Consider the following 26,001-nt stretch of genomic DNA (forward strand, 5'->3'; position numbering starts at 1 on the left):
AGGTGGGCCATTTTAGAAGTCTTTATTGAATTTGTTACAACATTGCTTCTGTTGTTTATGTTCTGTTTTTTTGTCTACAGTCACATGTGGGATCTTAGCTCTTGGATCCCTGACCAGGGAAGGAACCCTCAACCCATTCCCCTTAATTGGAAGGGGGAATCTTAACCACTGGACCATCAGTGAAGTCACATGTGCAGTTTATGAGGCAGGTATTTTCTGGAGTCTCAGGGCTCTGTTCTCATCTATGAGACCAACAAGCAGGGAGCAGATATGAGGCCCTCCAGCTCCCCATGCTGAGATTAATGACCACCACCCTGTGCCTGACTGGTAACTGTTTCAGTAACTTGGCTGCAGCCTTTTTGAGATTCAACCCCCTTGTTTATGTTCCAGTTCTCTTCATAAATAATAATAATCATTATAGCTAGCAGTTTGTGGAAAGTCACTGGATGCCAGGGACTTGCTTAAATGCATTATCTCATTTAATTCTCCTAATAAGCCCATTGAGGACTATATAGATGAGAACACCCAGAATCATACATAATAGCAAGTGGTAGACCCAGGTCCAACGTACGTGTTACATGGAATCCCTGCTTGATATCCAGTCCCTCTAAGATTGTACTTCACAATCCTCCTTCTCTTTATCCAACTCATGCTCACCCCTCACAGTCACAAGACTTTCATGGCCCCCAAGAGGAGCAGTTACACCAAGAACATTTTGTCAGATGTTAATTCATATTAAAAGCACTGTGCCTCCCCACCCCAACAAAGTGATATTATGATATTAATTGTATTTTTCAAAGCCATCCCCAGCCTGCTTGAGGTTTTCTACTTTGGAATTCAGGTCCCATATCACACACGTCTTTGGGAGCAGTACAGCTCAGAACTGAAATCCTACTGTTGAACTTAAGACCAAGAGCCAAGATATCTAAGCAATCTAAATATCCATTGACAGAGGAATGGATAAAGAAGATGTGATTCTATCTATACAATGAAATATTACTCAGCCATAAAAAAGAATGAAATCATGCCACATGGAGTAATATGGATGGACTTAGAGATTATCATACTAAGTGAAGTGTGAAGTAAGCCAGACAGAGAAAGACAAATATCATATGACCTCACTTATACATGGAATAAAAAAAAAGAAAAAAATGAACTTACATACAGTGCATAAATAGACCCACATACATAGGAAAAAAGCTTATGGTCGTCAAACAGAAAAGGGAGAGGGGAGATAAATTAGAATTATGGGAGTAACATATACACACTACTACACATAAAATAGATAACCAACAAGGAGCTACTATTTAGGAAGGGGACAATTCTCAAATTTTGTAATAATGTGTAACAGAAAAGAATCTGAAAAAAATAGCTATACATATGTATGTATGTATAACTGAATCACTTTGTTGTACACCTGAAACTAACACAACACTGTAAATCAATTATATTTCAATAAAAATGAATACTAAAAATCAAAAATAAAGAGCAAGTGTACCCTTGGACTCACGGGCCTCTCTGGGTGTCTCCTGGATTGCCTGTCCAAGCGCGCTGCTGAGACGGCTTGCTGTGCAGTAGGCCCTCCTGACCGCATGGCGGCGCCACCTGACGGCTCTTCCTGCCTCCTCCGGACACCAGGTTCTATCACTTGACCTACCCTTCCCTCACACCTCAGCTCCTACCCGTTCAGTTCTCACAACAGTCCGCTTTCTCTCCGGTTTACCCTTCGGATTGATTTACTCCCCTGGGCCTGCAGAGTATCTTCCATTTTCCTTCAATTAATAGACAAAGACTGACTGATTTGACCACGTTCTCTGCAGATACCAGCCTGACCTCTGACCGCAAATGTATCTTACACAATTGTTCCAAGAAATCATTAGCCCATTTTAGTTCAGTTCAACATATATTTATCAAACAGGAAACTGTTCCACATATTCAAGGAGGTGAGTCGGTGGAGGGCAGAAAGTGAAAGTGAAGTCGCTCAGTCATGTCCGACTCTTTGCGACTCCATGGGCTGTAGCCTACCAGGCGTCTCTGTCCATGGGATTTTTCAGGCAAGAGTACTGGAGTGGGTTGCCATTTCCTTGGTGGAGGGCAGAGGGGGTTGTCAAAAATGTGAGGGGTTTGGGATTTCACCCTGGTTTGCCAGCTAACAAGGTACTCTGCCGTATTTTCATGGATGCTGACATAAGACACAAATCTCTTAGGTCAGTGAAAAAGGACGTTATTACTCCGCACACAGTAAGTGGCATGAGCATACTCATATGTATGTCAGTTCCCCTGCCTCGATTCCTATAGGATGGATGTGGACAGACAGACCTGGATGCCCAAACACACAGTGGGTTCCATCACAAAAGAGGATCCTGAACTTAAGAGAACCCATATCTCTCAGACTAGACAGCACGAAAGCTTACCTAGACAAATGTACCAGGGAAGATCCTCTGGAGAAGGAAATGGCAGCTCACTCCAGTATTCTTGCCTGGGAAACCCCATGGACAGAGGAGCCTGCCAGGATACACATGGGGTTGCACGAGTTGGACACGACTAAGTGACTAAACCACCAGTATCAGTGAAAGATGATGACAATAGTGGAAATTGAATGTGGGGTTTATGGGAATTCTCTGCTATCTTTACCACCTTTCTGTCAATCTAAAACTATTCTAAAATAAATTGCTTACTTTGCCTTTGCTTTGGACGGCCGGGGCGGGGGGGGGGGGGGGGCGGCGATACTATTAATATCTCTACTTTCTGACATTGTTTGTTATACAAACACTCTTGAAAAGAGAATCCAGACAAACAGCAGAAATGTGAGGAATCCATGAAGCATCGTCTCTCAGCAACACCCATTGTTTCGACACCATCTTGGTTTCTGGTGAATTTTTCCCATAAATAGCCACTCTGCTGGCTGCTCTGATTAACTGACAGAGACTGGGCAACAAATCTGTTCAATTTGTCTCATATAGCATCTTATTAAGTTTACTGTGATCAGGAATCTAGCATCATGAGGAGGCCTTCCTGTAGTAATGACCTCAGTTATACCCCCCAGGGTCTTAGAATCAAGCCATTGAACAAATCCCCCAAACTACCAGGGTCTTAGTTAAGAAAAGTCATGGGGCTCTCTCCATAAGTTTCTCTATTTATCTCTCCCCTTGGCTCAGGGCATTAATATAAGCATGGCAGGATTTATTAGCAAGCCTAGAAGCAATCCTATAGACTATGCCATGGCATAAGAGGAAGAAGTTTAAAGCGATTCTACCGTCTATAATATCCCTGGCCAGTAATCTGAGTCAGGGACAAATTTTGTACTGTTTTTTTTCAAATTGGATGACTTCCACTGGAGGAATAATTGGCCACAGATTGTGCATAAATAATGAGTCAGTTATCCCTTTGGGAAGCTCTTCCAGGTAATCAAAGGAAGCTTCATTGGGGGCTCTCAGTTATTTGAGGGCTATGTGATCTACTAGTGGTAGTTCCTTAAATACTTGAAAGTCTCTTATAATCACCTATAAGGTGCAAGTCACCATGTTTTGGGGAGGAAGTCAAGATAACGCTTAGTTTCCTTGCAAGTGATACAGTCCTGGGAAGGTACATGGTAGCACTGGAAAGACAGGGTGGCTTACTATCGGTGGCAGCCCTCAGCTCAGACCTCTACTGTTCGAAGGACACGGGTTGGCAGTATCACCAACACGGCCTCTCCACCAGCTGTTAAATCTTGGCATTCTCAGGTTGCTTTGACTAGTTAGGTCTGGCCTTTGTTTATGGAGGAACTGCCTGATTGCAGTCAGACTAAGCTCTGCTGTTTATCCATGTCACCAGGGTGGTGGCATTTTTTCCACCCCAAGGAATGACTGAGCAATGGCTGTAGGAATGGGGTTGGGGAAGACAGCTAGAGGTGTGGACAGGGGTTTTGTGTGGGAGGTGCAGGAGTTGGGACACCCGTTGCTATTTCAGATAGATGTTTTGGATAAGTTAAGGAAAATGGGGGTCAAACTTCAAACTGTGTTCAGAGCCATCTGGCAGGGGATGGCAGACCCAGCCAGCAGTGATTTAAACCACCATGCTTGCAAGAGTTTAGCAGAATCACGCTAAGATGTTTTCATTCCGAAAGAAGGGTCCAGGGACAATTCCAAAGGACAAAGGTCCTTAGGGTTCTTGCTCCCCCACCCTGGATGACCTGCTGAGGTCTAAGGTGTTATTTGCACAGGTGGTGGGTTGCTGTTCTCTGTTCATCATCACATATTCTGTGTGTCCCATTCCAGTAGCTGTACCTTCGCCTCTCCCCAGTCGTTCCCTCCTCTCACCCAGATCTTTCATTTCTGAGTCAGGCACGAGAGAGAAGGCATTTTATAAACTTACAGTGACTTGATGATGTCCTTACTTTGGCTCATGAGCCACTGTAGACAGAGTTGATGAGCAGTGTATTGAACCAAATGGTCACTATCCGTATGCTATCATTGTTGTTTGACAGGCTGTGGAAATTTCTGCCTGTCCTAGACAAATATTAGTACCAGTCATTACAAGGGGCGGACCTGAGGCTAAGTGCCAGAAATGTAGGAAGAGAATACTATAGCAACCATGGCCACATTTGGAGTCTTTGAAATGACACGGCCTGCAACCACCTCTCAAGTTTTCCTCATTTACAGGCAATTATAACTCAATCCCTGGCGGCTCAGACAGTAAAGAATCTTCCTGCAATGCAAGAGACCTAGGTTAGATCCCTGGGTTGGAAAGACCCCCCTGGAGGAGAGCATGGCAACCCACTCCAGTACTCTTGCCTGGAGAATCCCACGGATAGGGGAGCCTGGTGAGTGACAGTCCATGGGGTTGCAAAGAGTCGGGCACAACTGAGTGACTAACAGAAGATCAAGATTAAGCAGAAGAGCATTTATTGCTCAGCAGACCATACAATCTAGCCTACAACAGAAACTGTACAATTGGGTTTACTATCAATTTCCATGGACTTCTTGCAAATTCCATTAATTGACCTATGCAATGCTCATCCTTTGTTTTTCAAAAAACTCTGTCTTTGATATATCCCATCCTTGTCACCAACACTATCAAGAACTGGGGAGGGTTTCAGATTTTACCCAACAAGTTAGCCTGGCCTGTCATGGTTGCTGGTAGTGGACACAAAACCCATGGGTCAGAGAGAGAGGATTTTTTTTAAAGTCTTATTTATTTATCCATTGACATATAGTTGATTTACAATGCTGTATTGGTTTCAGGTATACAACAAACTGATTCACTTATATATATGCATATATATATATATGTCTCCTTACATATATATGTATATATTTTCAGATTCTTTCTCTTAAAGTTTATTGCAAAACATTGAGTATATTTCCCTATGTTATACAATAGTTCTTTGTCAGTTATCTATTTTATGTATTGTAATATATATATATATATTAATCTGACTCTTCTAATTTATCCCTTATCCCCTCCCTTTTCAGTAACTATGTTTGTTTTTATGTCTGTGTATCTATTTGTTTTGTATGAGAGTTCACTTGTTTTTTGTTTTTAGATTCCACATTTAAGCAACATATTTGTCTTTGTCTGACTTACTTCATTTAGTATGATAATCTCTAGGTCCATCCATGTTGCTCCAAATGGCATTATTTCATTCTTTTTTTATGCCTGAGTAATATTCCACTGAATATATGTACCACATGATCTTTATCCATTCACCTGTCAATGGACATTAAGTTGCTTCCATGTCATGACTATTGTAAATAGTGCTATGAACATGAGGGTGCTTGTATCTTTTCAAATTATGGTTTTTCTCCTGGTATATGCCCAGGAGTGGAACTGTAGGAACATATATTGTTTGTCAAGAAACTGCGACTCTGAGAACATCCTGGGTCTAGTACTAGCGGTCTCTGCCTCAGCACTACTGACATTGTGGATCAGATGATTCTTTGTTGTGGGGCTGTCCTAAACATTGTAGGATGTTTACCAGTATCTATGACTTTTGCCCTGATTTCACTAGATACCAGTAGCATCTCACTCCCCACAGGCTGTGACAAACAAAAACATCTCCAGACATTGCTGAATATCCCCTAGTTGAGAACCACTAGTCTAGTGTATCTTATTATTATTCTTGGCTACGCTCTGCAGCTTGTGGGGGGATCTTAGTTCCCTGACCAGGGATTGAACCCAGGCCCTTGGCAGTGAGAGCACAGAGTCCTAACCATTGGACCACAAGGAAATTCCTTAGTATATCCTATTCATTAACCCTGAGCATTTAACTCCCAAAATTCCAGATGTATCAAATAATTTTCAATGCTTTACCTTCAGAGTAGGCTTAGCTGTTCAACTAAATCTTTAATGCTGATGATGAAAACAGATATTATGATGTAACGAACATATTTTACATAAATATTTTCCTACCTTTCCCCATTATTTCCATCCTAACATGGATGAAAATAGAATGAGCATTTTTAAGGCTTCTCATCTATACTGTCAAATTGCTGACCATAAAAACTGTACCAGTTTACAGAACCACTAGCAGTATAAGAGATTCTGTCTTATCATACTCTCACCAGCACTGGCTATTATGTATATATTCCTATCTTTGCAAATATAAGTTATTATTCACATTTATTTTTATATATTATTTTGATAAATATTTATATGTATGTTATCTTAATTTATATCTTTGAGCACTAATAAGAGTGTGCATTTCCCCATATGTTTTATTTCAGCCAGTGGTATTTCCTTTTATCTCAATTTTTTGTGCTTTTTGCTCGTTTCCCAGTTAGGGTCTTACTATTGTTCTTATTAATTTGTCTGAGCTCTTTACTTAATATTAACTGGATACCATAAATTTTTACCAAAAAAAGTTCATGAAAGCATTTGAGTTCATTAAAGGTATGGGCAGATGGCAATGGATTTACATTACGGCAATTAAAGTGATCTCAAATGGGGTTCTAAGCAGACCTAATTTTACAAGTTCTTTACCATGCTGCTTTCTTTCTTCTCTGCTCTCTATGCCTTATGCATTCCTTGCATGCCTTCACCTGCTCCTCCTCTTTCCCTTCCTTTCCAATCTCTATTGGAAACTAGTTTAGACATGGTTTTGTTTCTTTGTCTCCATGTACCCAAGCTCAGTTTATCTTCAACTCTGCTAGTTTATCTAAGTGTTTTCCTAAACAAGGACACTTCCTTTTCTAAGAGGAATATCAGTTCTACCTTTCAAGATATTACAGTTGTTATTCAGTCGCTTAGTCACATCCAACTTTTTGCAACCCCATAGACTGCAGCATGCCAGGCTTCCCTGTCCTTCATCATCTCCCAGAGCTTGCTCAAACCCATGTTCATTGAGTTGGTGATTCCATACAACCATTTCGTCCTCTGTAATCCCCTTCTCCTCCTGACTTCAGTTCAGTCGCTCAGTCGTGTCCGACTCTTTGCGATCCCATGGACTGCAGCACGCCAGGCCTCCCTGTCCATCACCAACTCCAGGAGTTTACTCAGACTCATGTCCATTGAGTCAGTGATGCCATCCAACTACCTCATCCTTTGTTGTCCCCTTCTCCTCCTGCCATCAATCTTTCCCAGGATCAGGGTCTTTTATAATGAGTCAGTTCTTCACATCAGGTGGCCAAAGTATTGGAGCTTCAGCTTCAGCATCAGTCCTTCCAATGAGTATTCAGAATTGATTTTCTTTAGGATTGATGGTTTGATCTCCCTGCAGTCCAAGGAACTCTCAAAAATCTTCTCCAACACCACAGTTCAAAAGCATCAGTTCCTTGGTGCTCAGCCTTCTTCATGGTCCAACTCTCACATTCATACATGACTACTGGAAAAACCATAGCTTTGATTATACGGACCACTGTCGGCAAAGTAATGTCTCTGCTTTTTAATGTGCTGTCTAGGTTGGTCATAGCTTTTCTTCCTAGGAGCAAGTGTCTTTTAATTTCATGGCTGCAGTCACCATCTGCAGTGATTTTGGAGTCCAAGAAAATTGTCACTGTTTCCATTGTTTCCCCATCTATTTGCCATGAAGTGATAGGACCAGATGCCATGATCTTAGTTTTCAGAATGTTGAGTTTTAAGTCAGCTTTTCACTCTCCTGTGAAAAATTATTTTGATTCCTATTGTGTGACTAATTACAAATACTTTCCCCACTTAGTTTCATTGAAACATTTATCTTTTTCCCTTGAAAAAATTATGAGAAAAAAATAAATCTTCTCTATGCATTTTTTTTTTTCAGTGCTTTAAGCTTAGGAGGTGCTTTAGGTACGTGGAATTGCAGGAAAAGGTGTGTCATGCCTACTATACATACTTAGATACCTATGATGCTCCTATGCATAGTAAGGAAAAGCAAGCATCCCCAATCTTTGTAAAACACATTCCCTTACTATCAGAAGCCAAAGAAAGTAAGCATACCCTGCTTATTTTAAACATGTTTGCTAGATTTTTAAATGAGACATGCTAGGTCTGATGATAATTGGAGCTAGCATTTATTGAAAAATGCTTTATACTGCCTCTCAAGTATAACATGTTGCTTAAAACACTGCAAAGTGTTCAGACGTCAGAAATAGATGCACTTGAATTTAAAAATTAAGAAACAGACGTAAGAATTCTGCCTCTGGGCCACACACAAAAACCAAAAGGTTTCAAATGCAGACCCTAATTTTCACTGCCTAAAGCAGCTATCACTAGTCTCACTAGTGGGTGTTTAAATTTTAATTAATGAAAGTGAAATAAATTTTAAAACTCAGTTTTTCAGTCACAATAGCCACATCTCAAGTGCTCAAGAGCCACTTCAGTCTAGTGGACACAATATGGAAAGCACAGATTAACATTTTCACCACCAAAGAAAGTTGTATTGGACAGACAGAGCTAACAAAACATGGCCTTTGGGCACACGTTATGATGCCAAATAAAGCCCTTGGAATTTCTGAGGAGTTTCCAAAGCTGTGTTACAGAACCGGTTGTTGGAATTGCCTGAAGAGCATCCAAAATTAGTGAGAAGCATTAGGTTGAAGATAGGTTGGTTGGTTGGTTGGTTATTACTTTTTATTCAGATGTATTACTAAGGCTCTAAGAAATTCTGTGGTGAATTTCTGCAGGGACACAGGCCCACCCCTATCATGTAAATATTATTGCCTCCAGTTTACAGGTGAAGAAGCTGAAATTCACAGGCCTGTGGTCACACAGCTCCTCAGCAGCGGAGCCAGGATTGAAAACCAGATATGTCTATTCCCTTGTGCCAAACAGCTCTGTGATCTCTAGCTCTTCACCTTCCCTAATATAAAAGTACTGAATTAAAAAATAAAAGAGTTTTTGATTTTTAATGCATAGAGAAGATTTGTTTTCTCCTCATAATTTCTTCAAGGGAAGAAGATAAATGTTTCAATGAAACTAAGTGGGGAAAGTATTTGAAACTAATCGCACAATAGGAATCAAAATCAAAAACTGAATTAAAAAGTTGTCTAAAAAAAAATTCTCTAACGTTTCTAAACTATGTTCTGAACCAGAATAATACCACCTACCTTCCCAAGCTAATGAAATATGCATGGCTCAGGAGAGCGGCTGGCTATCTTTTCTTCTCCCAAAGGATATGATTTCTCCTGTCCCTGCCTCTGCCCTGTAACCTTGTTTGGTTTTCATTTTTATCTACTGTGGTTCCAACTATCCGATGTTTATCACATGCCTCAAAGACGCCCGAACTAGATTATAAACTCTCCCCTGCAAGGAGTGATTCACGCCGGTAGACAATCCTAAGAAAATGAGCACAATGACGAGTGCATAGTAAACGCTCTAAAGACATTTATGGAATTAACTCGAAGTGGACTGAAAGGAAAAGGTGAATCAGAGGCTGAAGGGAACTCTTAAGGATATTACTCAGAAAAACCGGGCTGTCCGAAGAAAATCCTGAGTGGAGAAGCCTGGAGGCAAAGTCCGAGCCGCAGAAACTTGAACAAAACCGGGGTAACCTTAAGGATGGCAGCGATGAAATGCACGGGTGGCCGACGGGACTCGGGCGGAACTCCAGAAGCAGAAACCCCACCCACCCCGGAAGAGCTCGGCCCGCTCAGACTGCCGCTCCCGGGCAGCCTCCCTCCCCGGCTCCTCTTCCGAGGGCTCGGCCGTGGCGGCTGCGCAGTGGCGCGCGCGTAGGGAGCGGCGCACGTAGGCGTGGCGGCGCGCGCCGCGGTCAGCTGACCGTCCTGGCTGGCACGTGACTTGCTCCGTAGGCGCCGGGGTCGAGGAAGCCGTGAGGCCGGAGCTTAGGTCGGGGAGGGGATGGAGCGCTGAGCCGTTAACGCCTGCCAGGCTGTCCGCCTCTCTGCCTGTTACTGCCGTCACGTCCTCTTTTGACACTTCCCTGGGTCAGTGAGCGATGGCTACCCCGCCTCGGGAACCCCGGCCGGGCTGAAGCTCGCGCTGCGGTCGCCGCTTGGGAGGGATGGGGGCGGGCGCGGGGGCCGAGGCTGTGGCGTTGGAGCAGCCGGCTGGGCGGCCGTGTCTGGTTTCTCGGCGCGAGTTTGTCGCCGCCGTGGGCCTGGGTTCTGTCTCTAAGGGGAAGGGAAGGAGGGGAAAAGAGAAAGGGCCCTAGGGGCTGTTCTGTGGCAGAGGCAGACATAAACACTGCGGGTCTGAGGCGTTTCTCCTTGGGTTGGGGTAAGGGTCACAGTGAATCCTCGCTCAGGGGGACGAAAGGTAACAGAGTGGCCCAGATGAGGATCCGGGGTGGTGTGTGTGAGGTCACAGCGAGCGGTACAGCTTCCCCTGGGCGTACGTGCTTGCGAGTAGGTGATGGTAATTTAGAGGGTCTAGGAGACCCTCAGCGAGGACGCAGGGTCCATGTGACAGGGGAAAGAACGGGATTCCAGAGAACTCAGAGCGTTTTGTGGTTTTTTTTTTTTTTAATTAGAATGGGGGAAGAGTAGGCAAGAAACCCAGAAAAGAAACTGGAGGAGTCACACAGGCAAATTGAATCACCTGAGAAACAGAAGACCAAAGGGGAGAAAAGATTAGATTGTGTTTGCACCCCTCACTGAGTGTCATTGTAGCTCTCCCCTTCCCCCACCCCAATAGCCCCGAAGTACACAGGAGGTGTTGGATCATTTGGGGGCTGGGGAGACTTTTGTGAAGATCTGTTTTGCTCTTCCAAACTTATACTTTGGTACTGTCATCTACTCCCGAATACCTTTTATTGAACAACAGTCACAGGAATTACGTTTTTTAAAAAAAATTATTGTGTTTTTAATTGCGCTGGGTCTTCCTTGCTGTGAGCCGTCTTTCTCTAGTTGCCGCGGGCCAGGGGTGCGGAGGGGGAGTCTCTAGCTGTGGTGTGCGGGTTTCTCAAGTTGTGTGCTTTTTTGTGAAGCACAGAGTCTGTAGCGCGCTGGCTCAGTAGTCGGGGTTTAGTTGTCCTGAGGCATGTCGGATCTTCTCTGGCCAGGGATCGAACCCATGTCTTCTGCATTGCTAGGCGGATTCTTCACCACTGGGCCGCCCCAGAAGCCCCTTTCATGTTTGTTTTGTTCTTACAGTTCTTTGAGAGGAAGTAGATGAAAATGCCATTCATTGTATAGACCGGGACCTATCTAGATAGACTCTTGGGCCTAGAAACAGATCAAATGATGTGTTTTAAGTCTAGCATAACTTATACTGCCTTCTGACTGCCAATTACCTGCCCAGTACTTAACCACAATCTCTCTAGAGAGAAGGGTGAGTTTCTCCTAGTGCATTCTTACCTTTGATTCAGCACTTTCGGTGAAACATGAGGACAGCTTCAAAGGGATTCTGCAGAGGTGGTCCGTGCTTTAAAAACCAGTTTTTAGTTAGCTTGGGTGAAGGTATTCGGTTTACAGTTCAGCTGGAGGAGATAATAAGCAGCAGGGTGGGCAAAAAGTGCTCAGCTTGTCAATCACGGTTCTCTGGCAATTAGCACGTCTCAAATTGTGCTGAAGAGGGAACCTCGGGTTTGTGTCTCAGAACTCCCGGATCTTTTTATCTTTTGGTGTATCTTGCAGGGACTAGATAAAATCTAAAGAAACAGTACTCGGGGTCTGACTAAAGTAAATGCTGAAAGCTAGATGGTTTGTGTAATACTGCTTTTAGAACTGGGCAGTAAATGATCGCTTTTATTTTTTGATATGTCTGTCTTTGGAGCCTTATTTACATTAGTTCTGTCTATCTAAAAAGAAACATTTGGGCTTCAAAAGTGTGATTGTTTGATTATTTACACAGCTTTTGAAATAATTGCATCGGCTGAAGAACAAAGCTGGAATGCCAAAATAAACCTTTGCCCAAGGGTATCCTTGTGGTCCCCCAGTCCCTAAGTGATCAGTCATCTTTTGAGCTTGAGTCTGCTCAGGGGTATCTGCAGTTTGCACCAAGTGAGTGTGTGTGTTCAGTCCTTCAGTCATGGCTGACTTTGTGACCCCATGGAAATACATACCTCTTAGTTGAATTTTGTTCTTGTACGTGTTCTGATCTGCCAGAGTAAACCTTTTTCACTCTTCGGATATGCAACTTTATACCTTTTTATTTACAATCGAATTCATGTTCAGCTCACATTTCACTGATATTTTAAAGACATAGTAGAAACCATTAGCATGGTACTCTTGAAAAGACAGCTCAAGCGGTGAAACTGGGCAATCTAAATTTTCCTTTTGACATGAGTGATCCTTGGAACTAGAAAATTCAAATTCTATTCTTGATAATGAAGCAAAATTCTGTTCCACAGGTGTAGCAGATCTGCTGTATATTTATTGATTTCCAAGAGGAGTCCTTAGGGCAGTGGAGGAGAGGTGCTTTGGTTCCATCATAGACCAGAAGATGCAACCTTAGCTCTGTATTTGAAAATAAAATGCTAGACAGATGTAAAAATGGTGTATAGAAAGAGGTTGATGTATCTTTTTTTTTTTTTTAGGTTGATGTATCATTTAAGAAACTTTATGCAAACTGTCCATGGATAGGAAGTTATTTTTAACTAAAGGTGGTTAACAGGTGGATTGACTTAACCATGACAGTTGTTTTTGTTGTTGTTGTTAATGAGCTAGCCTATAGTTCAGTGTTTCTCCGTGGGTGCTGTTGGCATTTTAGACAGAACTGTCTGTTGTTTGGCCATCAGCCGCTAAATGGTGGTAGTGACCCCCACATTGGGACAACCTAAAATGATCTCAGACATTTCCAAACTCCTCCTGGAGGAGAGAGGTACCATTTGGTTGTACAACACCCTATGCAATGTCTGCTTCTTACTGACAGGCCCTCTACTATATGTTGGGGATATAGAGTTTAAGAGTAGTGTTTTAATAAACTTGTTTGTAAAAATGTATGTAGTCACTACCTCTGTGACCTTGGGCAAGACATTTCATTAATTGCCCTCTCATCTGCAAATAGGGGTGGTGATACCATCTTCCTCAAAGGAATTAAGTACAAAATTGCTTAACATGTTGAGTGCTGATCACATAGCGCATATTCAGTAAGTGGTTGTCATTACCAGGAAACAGGATCTCAAGCTTACTTGAGTGACGAATTGGAGAGAGCAGACTTGTTTCAAGTCTTTGGCTTGTTGAATTTCAGGCTAGACATCCTTTTAGAGATATTAACATCTTCTGGTGAAAAATGTGGTGTTGTGATTCAGTCACTATTACCAGATACCAACCTGAAAGAGAAGGGAAGGAACATTTTGGGAGACGATGAGTGTAGAGTCAGGGAGTTCCCTGGCATGGAAGGAATTGTTTGCTCCCTGGGTCAGTGTTGAGTTGCCTGTGGCAGAGAGGAAATGTCTGGGGGCTCGGAAGGTTCTGGTGATTCCTTTCAGTAATGGTACAGTGCCCTCCTTGCCTGTCTATGGATTCAACTTGCTTTAGCAGAAATTGCAAGAGTTTTTTTTTTTTTTTTTTTAAACATTGTGTTATATGTTGTTATCTTTCTGGCTTGTTACTGTTTTTATGATGGCATCTATGCCTGAGTAAGGCTTGGCTTTTGCAAATGTATTTCTGGCCATATACAAAGATGTAAAAAAGATGACTGTTTATAAAATACATCCACTAAAGTTCTTTCACATTTCAGGATATTTATGTCATGAAGTTCAGGTAATCCTTAATGTGATTATAGGCTATCTATAAATGCTCTTTCAGTTGAAGACAAAACAACACAAAAGTTAAGAATGATTTAAAGAAGGTGTGTGTCCTAACAATTTTAAACTTACATATAAATCACTAAAGTCTCCCTTGGGAGGTAAAATTCCTTTTTGTTATTGGAAGCTTTTATTTAAACAAGTTTTATTGTGAGCAAGCCCCTCCAACAATCCCAGTTAAGATGTTTGCTTGTTGAAGGATAGAATTTAGCATTCAGAACTATTTATTCATTCAGAAGTTACCATTCAGGTAATTATTCTTACCTTTTATTTGTGTTGTATTAAAATTTCAGGGGAAGAATGTAGCAACCTTTTAAGATGGATGGGTTGTGGCTCTTTTGCACTGTGATCAGTTCTGTTTGAAGTCGATGTGTCACAGTTGGAAGGCTGTGTGATATTTCATGATATCTGAGGTATTCCTCCTTGTGCAGGTTGAAATAAGCCACTTTAGTGAAAGCTTGGTATTTTCAAGGACTGAAAAAGGATGTTTTTTGCATGTAGACCAGCACCAGTCTTTCCTGTGAAATTTAAATTTACTGTGAAAGGTGGTTGCATTTCAGATACTGAGGCGTTGGTTTCTTGAAAGCAGTTAAATATTGGAGCACTTACTGGGATGCTCTCTTTTTTTGTGGTTGCCCCTGTCTTGGGTCAGGCTCTTACCTTCATCCACAAAAAAGTGCTAGTATCTGTTTGGGTTTATTATCCTCACCTCTTGTGTTACCATGATAGTTGTTATTTACTCTTCTTTTGGGGTAGGGGTACACTGCAAGGCCTGTGGGATTTTAGTGCTCTTGAATCCGTGACCCCTGCAGTGGAAGCACAGGCTTAACCACTGGACTGTCAGGCAAGTCCCTACTTTACTCTTTTTATTTCGCATCCTAGTCACTTGTGGTCGGAAAATAATCCACTGCCTTTAAATTCTTTGAAGTGGATGATACAGTAATGAAATAAACAGGCTCCAAGCTTTGAACCCAGGATTTTCTTTTCTTCTCTCCTTTCCTTCCTTCCATTTTGGAAAAGACTTGTTACTGTTTAAAAAAAAAAGCATACTTATTGCAGTCAGACAAGATCGACGTGTTTAATAAATTTGACTAGTGTTTCTCTTGTGCTTCCAGTGCATTCTGCTTGATTTTTTTATCTTATCATGTGCCTTGTTTTTTTTCTACTCTTGGAGGAGGGCATGGCAACCCACTCTAGTATTCATGCCTGGAGAATCCATGGACCGAGGATTCTGGCAGGCCACAGTCCACGGGGTCACAAAGAGTTGGACACAACTGAAGCAACTTAACACGTACAGCCTCCCATTACCTAGAGCAATTTTTTTTAATTAAAAAAAAAAAAAAGTGGCATATCCTAGCTCCCCAATCAGGGATCGGACCCCTATCCCTGCCACTGGACCTCCAGGGGAAGTCCCTAGAGCAGTTTTTTTAGCCTTGGAAAAAATTTTCAAGACATTTTGGGAGTGAATCAGGACTCTACACTGTGGTCACAAAACCAGCTCTCTCTCTATATATATATATGTGGCATTAAAATCCTCTATATTCTCTCCTTCACAAGTGAAATAAAATTGTGTTTCTTGAGCAAAACAATATAGTTTACCCAGATTTTGTTTTGTTCTGTACTTGATTTCATATATCATTTTGCTTTTCACTTATTTTTTAAATTCATAAGCCGCCATAGAATGCATCGAAAAGTGGGTTGATACATTTAAAGTTTCTACATTCCATAGGACAAGAATCATTCCTGCATTATAGAACTGACAGTACTGTGTGATTCTTGATAGTGATGATATGACATGTAGCCATCTTATTAAGGAATGGTTGCCATTTCATGTAACATTTACTATATAATTCACCAAATAATCATGGAAATGCTTGTTTTACTACAGTGGTTCTAAAACCTGACTGATCATCTGATTTACTTGAAGGACTTAACAAGAAAATTTAAAAAAGAGTCCTAGGTCTTACCCAGTGTAGATTCATGGAATATAGGAGCAAAAAAGGATCCTGGCTGTGGGAATCCAAACCTCGCATTTTGCAAAGGAAGACTTTTACGCAGACGATGACATGCAGAACTGGGGTTAGATTCCAAGTCTTCCTGTTCTCAGTGCAGCGCCCGGGTGGTTACACGGCGTTTCCTGAAGCTGGCCTTTGGATTCTTTGTGGCTGCAGTTCCCAGGGAGACAAAGAGACCTTGATCTCATGCTTCAGGCACAGGTACAGTCCAGCAGAGAACGACTAGAGAGCTTTACACTAGGCAGTTGGCAGAGCTCATGGTGCTGAAGGGCTTTATGAATGCCTTATGAATACCTGGGGCATCCTGAGGAATCCCAGGAAGGTCAGATCTTAACTGGTAGGGCTAAGTTAGCACCAGAGTAAAGATTTCGACCTAACCTAACAAAGTATTGGGCTGGCCAAAATTTTCTTTTGGGTTTTTCCTTGAGGTTTTACAAGAAAACCCGAAAGAATTTTTTGGCCAACCCAATGTAACAACCAGCCTTGAATGAAACATGCTAAAAGCTTAAGTAACTTAATTGACTGTCAGAACAAAGCACAACATACTTTTATTAATATTTATTTTTTTGGTCGTACCAAGTGTCTTGCAGATCTTAGTTCCCTGATTAGGGATTGAACCTGGGCCCTCACCATTGAAAACGGAGTCCCAACCACTGGACCACCTGGGAATCCCCTGTTTTTTTTGGGGGGGGGAATCTTTTTTAAAGCATAACATTCTTTTATATATATATATATTTTTAATTAGGTTTTATTGGAGTAGAGTTGCTTTACAGTTGCGTTAGCTTCTGCTGTATAGCAGAGTGAATCTGCTATATGTTTACATACATTAAAACACAACATTCTTAAAGAAAAAATCCAGTGACCAACAATTTAATGTTGTGAATTACAGATATGCCCAGGGACTTAATAGAAAACATGAACATAATGAAGAAAGAAGTTTTAAAAGACGGAACTTCTAAGGCTGAAAAATACACCGAGAGTGAAAAATTCACTTCTTGAGACAAATAGCAGATAACTGTGAAGAAAAGGTCAACCAACGAGAAGATGTAGCAAGAAAGTTTATAAACTGAAGTGTAGAGAGAAAAACAGTTGAGAAAAAAAAAAAATGGAAACTCAGTGACCTGTGGGACGATGTCAGGTGGTTTAATATACATGCCATTTCTGTCTCAGAAAAGGGAAAGAGAAGCAGGAAAAATTTTTGAAGAAAATAAATTTTGTCCTGAATTGTTGAAAACTCTAAACAAAGGTTCAGGAATCTCTCTGAACTACAAGCAGGATAAATCTGTGTGACCCTGGGGTAAGCGAATCATATAAAAGAAAAAGTTGATAAACTGGACATCAGAATTGGAAACTTCTGCTCAAGAGCACCATTAAGGAAAGGCAAGGCACAGAATATATGTTTTATACACACACATCTCAAAGAAATTACACCAGGATCATATGAAAAACCAGCTCAGTAAGGTCAGTGGAATTAAAAACTGGCCATAATATTTGAATAGAAACTTCACAAAGAAGACATACAACTGGCTGATAAGGTGAAAAGATCCTGAACTGTAACCATCACGGAAATGAGAGCTACAACCCACTGGAATAGCTCAAACTAAAAAGGCTTACAGCCCTAAGTGTTGGTGGGCATGTGAAACAACTGGAACTGTGTATCTTGCTAATGAAATGCAAAATACTTCATCTACTTTGGAAAAATTTGGTGACTTCTTATAAAGTTAAATATAGATTAATCATTTGACTCCGAAATTCTACTTCCAGATGTTTATCTAAGAGAAGTGAACATGTATTTTCACAAAAGCTTTGAAAAAGAATATTCTTTGTTGTTAGTGGCCCCAAACCGGTTACAATCCAAATGTCCTATCAACACGTGAATGGAACCACAAACCATAGTACATTCATGTAACAGAACACTTAAGAAGTAAAACAGAATGGATCGCTACACAGGACATGGACAAATATCAGAGCCATGCTGAGCAAAGGAAGCCAGATACAAAAGAGAATGCAGTGTGGACTTCGGTTTACACTGGAATTCTAGATCAGGCCCAATGAGCCTAGAGTGCGACAAAAAAACAGATTAGCATCTGCCCAAGGTCAACAGTGGGGTTGGGATTGACTGACCCTACCTGTGAGGGAAGGGTTTGGGAAGGCAGAAATGTTTTTAACCTTGGTTTTGGTGGTGGTTACACAGGTGTATGTGTTTGTCAAAAACTCATCTAATGTGCTCTTGTGGGTACATTTTATTGTATATAAGTGATATTTCAGTGAAATTGATTTTTCTTTTAATGTAAAGGAAGTAAAGGGGACCAAACCAATTTATAAGCAAGGTACTTTATTACTTGTTTCATCTTCACTGTTATGTATTCATTCAGGAATATCCAGCACACAGTTTTTGAGGTTCTGCATACCAGCTTCTGTGCCAGGACTGAGAATACACTTGTGAGCACAAACTATCATGCTTTCCACCTCCTCTAATGTGCAGTTTATCTGGCAGAAAGATATCAATAAAAAGTGTCTCTCAAGGAAATATTGAAAAGGTGCTATGAGAGCATATAACACATTCATGCTTAGCATATAAGCATGTGATATATGACACTCATGTGATACATGACATGATAATGCACTATAATATATATATCATAATTTATGAGGCAGTTTCTGTGCCTTGGTGTCTTCTTGTATAACTATTGTCCATCCAGTATGCTAAATGAGTTAATCCATATAAACTGTTTTAACTGGTGCTGGTAGGTAGGAAGTGTGCAAGAAGTACTGGCTGCTGTCTTGATGACATTTGACAATTATGGTTGTCCAGCATTGCAGGGTGCTAGTGTGCTAAGGGGGACACTGAAGTAGGACCAGGTTTGGGGGAAGAGATTAGGAGTTTGACTAGAAATGTGTTTTTGTTTTTTGAGATATTCAGGTGGAAATATCTTGTAGCCGAGACTTGTTGCGTACAGCTCTGGATGCAGAGAGGAGCCTAGGCTGGAGCTAACAGTTTGGGAGTGTTCAGCATCTCAACTGGAATCTAAAAAAGACCACTCAGAGAGCAACCGAATGCACACATATAACAGGGGCCTTAAACCTTGATCTGAGTTTTGAGGAATGCTTTTTAAATCATTTTCTCTTTTGTTTAACATGTGATTTGCCTATGTTAATGCCTGACTTCCAAAATACAAGAAGAAACAAAGGGAAATAATTAGGCATAAAAACCAGTGAGTTGAAGCAGTCAACAGAGGTAGAAGTGTCCAGACTTTTTGGGCAGGTTTGACTGTTTCTGTGCAGCTCAGGAAGGGATATGTGTTTTGTAACATGGATTTCTTTTTTTTTTTTTTTACCATCCCTTTCTCCCTGACACACACACAAATATGTTCATCTGCAGAGATTAGTTTGTTGGAACTGAGCTTAAATTGTACTTATATTTCATATGGGCATTGTTTAAAAAATAAAGAATTTGTTTAAAAACAGGGATTTTGCAGAAGACTTACTGATGCTTTTCTTATGAGCAGTTCTTACATTTATTCTTAGATACTTCAGTAGCTTGTCTTTCCCATCAGGTTCCTCTTGTATAGTTAGTTTGCTTTGACCAGAGGATAGAAGAAATGAGGCCATTGCTTTGCCTAAAGTACCTAGAGGTTCTTTCTCAATCCCTCTTTTTTATATTTCTGTATTCACACTTAAAATAATGAAAGACAAAGGCTTAGTTACTTGCAGCTTTACCAATCTTTAATGTCTATGTTACTCTAGGGTTGTTTTCTGAAAGACTCTTAAGTTAAAAAAAAAGTTTAAAAACATTTAAATATTTCTATGGCTCTTATTTTTTCCCCTCCAATCAGAACTTTTGATTGGTTCAGAGTCATTGGTATATTTCATTTTATGATAAAACAAGCATTTATAAAGTCCCTGATGTTGACAGGAATTGTATATGCTGGGCTTTCAGGGCGTTAGAAAAGAAGGTATGATTTTGGTCCTTCAGGATTTCCCAGTCAGGTGGAGAGGAAAAAATGTTATGAAAAAAATGAAGCAGAATAGTGTGATAACTGCATTATAGTGGCATTGATAACATAGTAAGTAAACAAGATAATTCCTACTTGGGATACTGGGAACAGCTTTTGAAGGCCAGAGGGGACTCTAGTTCTCTTTAGAAATAACATGACATTATTTCTTTCAACCCTAATGAAAACTCAGTAAGTTGGGCAGGTCTTTTTTTATAAATGAGAAAATGTGATCCTCTTTCTTTTCTTGAAATCTTTTGAAAACCTGTTGACTGAAAAAGAGTTTCTAGAACTCTTAAGTGGTATGATAGTGACATCTACTGTAATAGCTCATATTGTTACAGTCTTTGAAGAAACAGCAGTTTAGATAATTTAACAGTGTCATAAGGAGGACGTTAAAAATTGATTCTATCACCTGCCGTTTTTCGAGGAGAGGAGGTGTAAAAATGTGTCATCAAAGACTGGTTTCCTGGCAAGGCTAAGTGCTTTGTCTGGGCCTGCCATCACTATAAAAGCTCTGTTTAGTTTGTTGGCCATTTGAGAGAGTGTAGTTCTTAGTGCAGCTTTTTTTTTTTCCCAGTAATGTTGGAAAAATCATCTTAGAGTAGGATTCTTGAGAGATTGATTTAGTACCGGCATCTATATTTTTATCAGTCTCATGTCTCCGAGTATGTTTTTTAATCTGTAAATGGAAAGGATCATATGTATTTTATAGAGGTGTTAGGAAGATTGAGATGACTATAAGACATTTAGAGCAGTACCTAGTATATGGTGGATGCTCTTAAAATGGAAGTTAGGAAAGAAACAAGTGTATAGAATGACATCTGTGATCACCTTCAATTGTGAAATGACTAGGTAGGGTTAATTACAGTGGGCATCTAAAATTAGGAAAGTCCATTGTAATTAACTATCATGCTTTACATTTTAAAGGAAGTTTAAATTTGCAGAGTTCTTTCACATTCGTTATGTGATTTATTATCAGGACAACTTTGTAAGACAGTTAATCTTCTATCTAAGACTCCAAATTTCAGGAAAGGTTTAAAAACAAGCTGTGGTAGTAGAAAGTTTATGTTGGTTATAATGAAAGCATATTAAAGTAGAAATAATGATACTATTAAATTGAGTTCTTTTATATTTTGTGTTTTCGTGCTTTACCTACTTACATTCTCAAGAGATTTGGCTTTGGGCTTTGTTTTTCTGTGTGTGTGTGTGAGAGAGAGAGAGAGAGAGAGGAAGGAGGGAAAAGGGGAGAAGGAAAGAGAAGGGGGAAGGGGGGTGTGTTTAATGGAACTCTGGAAAGTGAGAGCCACAGCCTCTTACTCAGATCCAATAGTGTTGTATGTTATGCACCCCTCCCAGGCATATTTTAAATAAAAGACTGACTCACAAGGCTGATTGGCAGTATTTTTGTATGTGTGCAAATTTGTCAGCGGTTGATGGCCGTTAGGTATATGCTAGGGATTGAGATTAGTTTGACTAGGGATTAGAATTTGGCTGACCTTGCAGGATTTACTAAACCAGATGTGGCTAATTTATTTGGTGGCTACTGTTGAAGTACATTGATTCAGTTCTTTTTCAAAGGTCAGAGTTATGTATGGTTTTTCACTTCCTATTTAGGTTTTTTATTTTAAAAATTTAAGATAAAGCCATTAATTGGTGACTCCTCAACTTCTTTGGGGGATTGAAACTGTTGTTGGCTGACATTTTTGGTAGTCTCCCTTCTTGACTAGCTCCCATTTTAGGATGTTGGGTAATTTTTTCAAAATTGTGTGCTTCATGTGTTAGATCTTTATCATCACTTTTTCCTAGTATTGTAAATTTCCCATTTATATGGACTTGTATCCAGGTAAGTAAATTTGACTTTGTTTAGGATTGTATGCCACTGTTGAATCAATTTTGCAACAAGCTGTGCTTATCACTCTGAAATAATTTAGAAACAAGTAGTAGTAAATGTATTTTTAGTTTGTTTTGTTTTACATTTCAGAGTCTTAATTTTGGAGGAAATATCTGGTAAACAACATGACTGAGTTCTGGCTTATATCGGCTCCTGGGGAGAAAACATGTCAGCAAACATGGGAGAAATTGCATGCAGCAACTACGAAGAACAATAACCTCGCAGTTTCTTCAAAGTTCAACATTCCTGACTTAAAGGTAAACCTGTGCTGTGCAGGATAGTTCATTGTGAAGGAAAGGACAGCTGTCTCTGCTTTCCTTTTGGTCGAAATGAGATACCCAGGTTCTTTCCAGAGAAAACTCTCTGGATTGGCGTAATTTACAACTTACCTTGTTCTTTCTAATTTTCAGATTTTAGATAACAAGGAAATTGAGATTTTTTGAAGAAAATTACTAAAACAAAGTAACATTTTCCCCTAAACTTTTGTACTTTTCTAAAGTATAATTTAAATTTTAATGAGAAATCTTATGAAAATACTTGATGTGTTACTTTCACAAATAAGATTTTTTAGAAGTGAGAAATCTTAGGAATATGTAGTCTTAAATATCACAGTGAATACATTTTTCTGTTATTCATGTAATACTCACTGATATTGTAACTGTTTTGCCATTGCATCTCTTTATTATTCTTGGCAAATCTAGTTATTTAATGCAGTTTATCTATTTAACGTTTATTAAACATCAGTAACCTAGCAGCCTCTAAGTGAAGCAGACTGCCAGTAATCAGTTGACTGAACTTTTGTAATGGATGGAAAAGATCATGATATTTATATTTTGCTGGTTAACCAAATGAGACAGTTATACACAGCACTCATTTAAGAAATACTTAAAGCCCCTTGATACACTCCTGTAGACTGTGGACATGTCTTCTAAAACATGCTCATTTATACATACATGGTTTTGTGTACAAATGAAATTACAGGGAATTCTCTGGTGGTCCAGTGGTTAGAACTCAGCGCTTCCACTGCAGGGGACGCAGGTGATCCGGGGTCTGGGAAATAAGTTCCCACATGCCCTGTGGCATGGCTAGTAATAATAAAGATTCCTTTAAAAAAAAAGACAAACCCAAATGGAACTAAAGACCCTCTGATGCACAGCTGTGGATCCGTGTTTAAAAGCCACTAAGGTAAACCACAGCTTCAAATGAACCCTCCCACTGGGCAGGACAAGTAGAGGCATGGGCCTGCTCTTGTGGAATCTTCACATCTAAATGGTTGTCCTCATAAATTAGAGGATTGTCTTGTACATATAAATAACTTTGAAATGTCTTGCATTTTTTAACCACACTTGAATTTTATGAAATAAAATATAGAGAACTTCAGATCTGCAGGCCTTTCAAATCATGATGCTATATTACCTTGTTTTTTTAAAAAAGGATGAAATCTAAGTAATAAAATATATTTCCCTTCTAGGTTGGCACACTTGATGTCCTGGTTGGTTTGTCGGATGAACTGGCTAAACTGGATGCATTTGTAGAAGGGTAATGTATTTATTTATATGCACAGGCTAGAGCAGGATGAGAGTGGCTGTTATCAGGCTCCCTTGAATTGGGTTTATTATTATATATATACATACTTTGCTTATTGGAATGAGTTTAGAGATCAGTCAACTTTATCCCCCTTCTGTTCTCATAAACATCCTGTTCCCATTAGCAGTTATCCCCTACCCCTACTACCCACTAATCTGCATTCTGACAATATAGATTTGCTTTTTGTGGACATTTCATATAAATGGAATCGGAAAATACATGGTGTCTTGTGACTGGCTTCTTTGCCTTATAGTGTTAGTCACTCAGTTTGTCTGACTGTCTGCAACCCCATGGACTATAGCCTGCCAGGCTCTTCTGTCCATGGGATTTCCCAGACAAGAATACTAGAGCGGGTTGCCAGTCCCTTCTCCAGGGGATCTTCCGAATCTGGGGATCAAACCTTGATCTCCTGCATTGCAGGCAGATTCTTTACCATCGAGCTTCCAGGGAAGCCCTTCTTTGCCTTAGTGTAATGTTTTCAAGGTTCATCCGTGTTGTAGCATGTATCAACATTTAATTTCTTTTTATTACCAAATAATACTACATTGTGCAGGTAGACCGTATTTTATTAATCCATTCATCAGTTGATGGACATTAAGGTTGTTTCCACATTTTGGCTCATATGAATAAATGCTGCTGTGAATATTTGTGTATAAGTATTTATATGTTCATGTGTATTCATTTCTTTTGGGTATGTACCTAGGAGTGGAATTGCTGGGGCATACGGTAACTGTATTTTCAACATTTTGAGGACATGTCTGATTGTTTTTCAGAGTTGGCTACACTATTTTACAGTATCACCAGCAGTGTATGAAGGTTGTGATTTCTCCATATTCTTGATGAGACACTCGTTACTATCCATCTTTTTGATTATAGCAATCCTAATGGATATTAAAGAGTATTTCACTGTGTTTTTGATTTGCATCATGGGGTCGCAAAGAGTCGGACATGACTGAGCGACTGAACTGAACTGAACTGAATGGCTAATAATGTGTTAAGCATCTTTCCATTTGTTTGTTGGCCATTTGTGTTTCTTCTTTGCAGAAATGTCTGTTTGGATCCTTTACCTGTTTTTTAATTGACGTATTGTTATTTTGATTATTGACTTGTAAGAGTTCTTTATATAGTCTGGATACAACTCTCTTATCAGATAGGACTTGTAGATATATTCTCCCATTCTCTGGTTTTTCTTCACTTTCTAGATGGTGTCTTTTGAGGCACAAGATACTTGATTTTGCTGTCCAATTTATATCTCTTTTGTGGCTTATGTTCTTGTCCTTGTATCTTAAGAAACCATTGCCTAATCCAAGGTCACAGTTTTGTGTCTATATTTTCTTCTAAGAGTTTTATAGTTTTAGCTGTTACATTTAGGTCTTTTTAATTCATTTTGAGTTACTTATTGTATATGGTGTGAGGTAAAAGTCCATCTTCATTCTTTTGACTGTGAATATCCAGTCATCCTAATGCCATTTGTTGAAAAGACTATTCTCTCTTTGCAATGAATTGTCCTGACACCCTTGCAAAAATCAGTCAAACATAAATGTAAGGGTTATTACCATTTCTGAACTCTCTTTTGTGTTCCATATTCCTGTCCTTATGCCAGTACCACATTGCCCTCCTTACTGTAGTTTTGTAGTTAAGTTTTAAAATCAGAAAGTGTAAGTTCTCCAAGTTTATTTTGTCTTTTCAAGATTGTTTTGGTTATTCTGGTTCCTTTCATTTCCATTTTAATTTTAGGAATACTGTGTCAAATTTCTGCAAAATGTCAGCTGGAATTTCAGTGGGAATTGTGTAGAATCTGTGGATAATTTCAGGAGTGTTGCCACCCTAACAAATTAAGTCTTTGGTCAGTGAACATGAGATGTTCTTCCATTTATTGGAAGATTTATTTAGTGATGCTTTTGTGTTCAAAATTCCGTTGCATTAAAAGATTTTTCTAGACTACAGGTTTAGTTACTTAGGAAATTCAGTTCCTGTGTATTTTAGCTGAAGTTGAGTATGGGATCCTTAATAACTTTCTGTATCTTGATTAATTGACAAAATCAATCTACAATCCATTCGAGTCTTGACAGACAGAGCTTTTAACACTTAGGGCTTAGGTAAATAGGTATAGTAAAAAAAAAAAAAAACAAGAATTTTGGCGAATCTTAAGAAGTGTATGTCTGATTGAAGCTTTAAAGGAACAGGCTTGAATGGAGGGGAACTTATTCTCCAAATCTGTGCAGAAGGCTCTTCCCTTCTGTGTTGTTAGACTGTTCTGAATTGATAGAACCTGAGATGCACTGGCTCTGCTAATAGAGGCTGAGGTGTTTCAGAGAGATCTTTCCACATAACAGTGTGTGCTAAGGAAATAAATAGACCTAAAGATGTACTGGGCTTCCCAGGTAGTGCTAGTGGTAAAGA

At 39.9% G+C, this 26,001-nt stretch overlaps 1 protein-coding gene across 2 annotated transcripts in view; it reads left to right on the forward strand.

Moving 5' to 3' along the window:
- Positions 1-9,817: 9,817 nt before the first annotated feature.
- ATP6V1C1 (ATPase H+ transporting V1 subunit C1) overlaps positions 9,818-26,001 on the forward strand; it is a 37,175-nt gene continuing 20,991 nt past the window's right edge. Inside the window, exons 1-3 of one of the 2 annotated variants that reach the window (XM_065902689.1) lie at positions 9,818-9,942; positions 22,102-22,268; positions 23,483-23,550. In XM_065902689.1, coding sequence (XP_065758761.1) covers positions 22,137-22,268; positions 23,483-23,550 — 200 coding nt within the window. In that variant the 5' untranslated portion in view covers positions 9,818-9,942; positions 22,102-22,136. Of the gene's footprint in view, positions 9,943-10,189; positions 10,344-22,101; positions 22,269-23,482; positions 23,551-26,001 lie in introns of those variants that run through there. The other variant, XM_065902688.1, reaches the window with a different exon arrangement.

The sequence above is a fragment of the Muntiacus reevesi genome, chromosome 12 (genome assembly GCF_963930625.1).
Source record: "Muntiacus reevesi chromosome 12, mMunRee1.1, whole genome shotgun sequence".
In the NCBI taxonomy this organism is placed as follows: domain Eukaryota; kingdom Metazoa; phylum Chordata; class Mammalia; order Artiodactyla; family Cervidae; genus Muntiacus; species Muntiacus reevesi.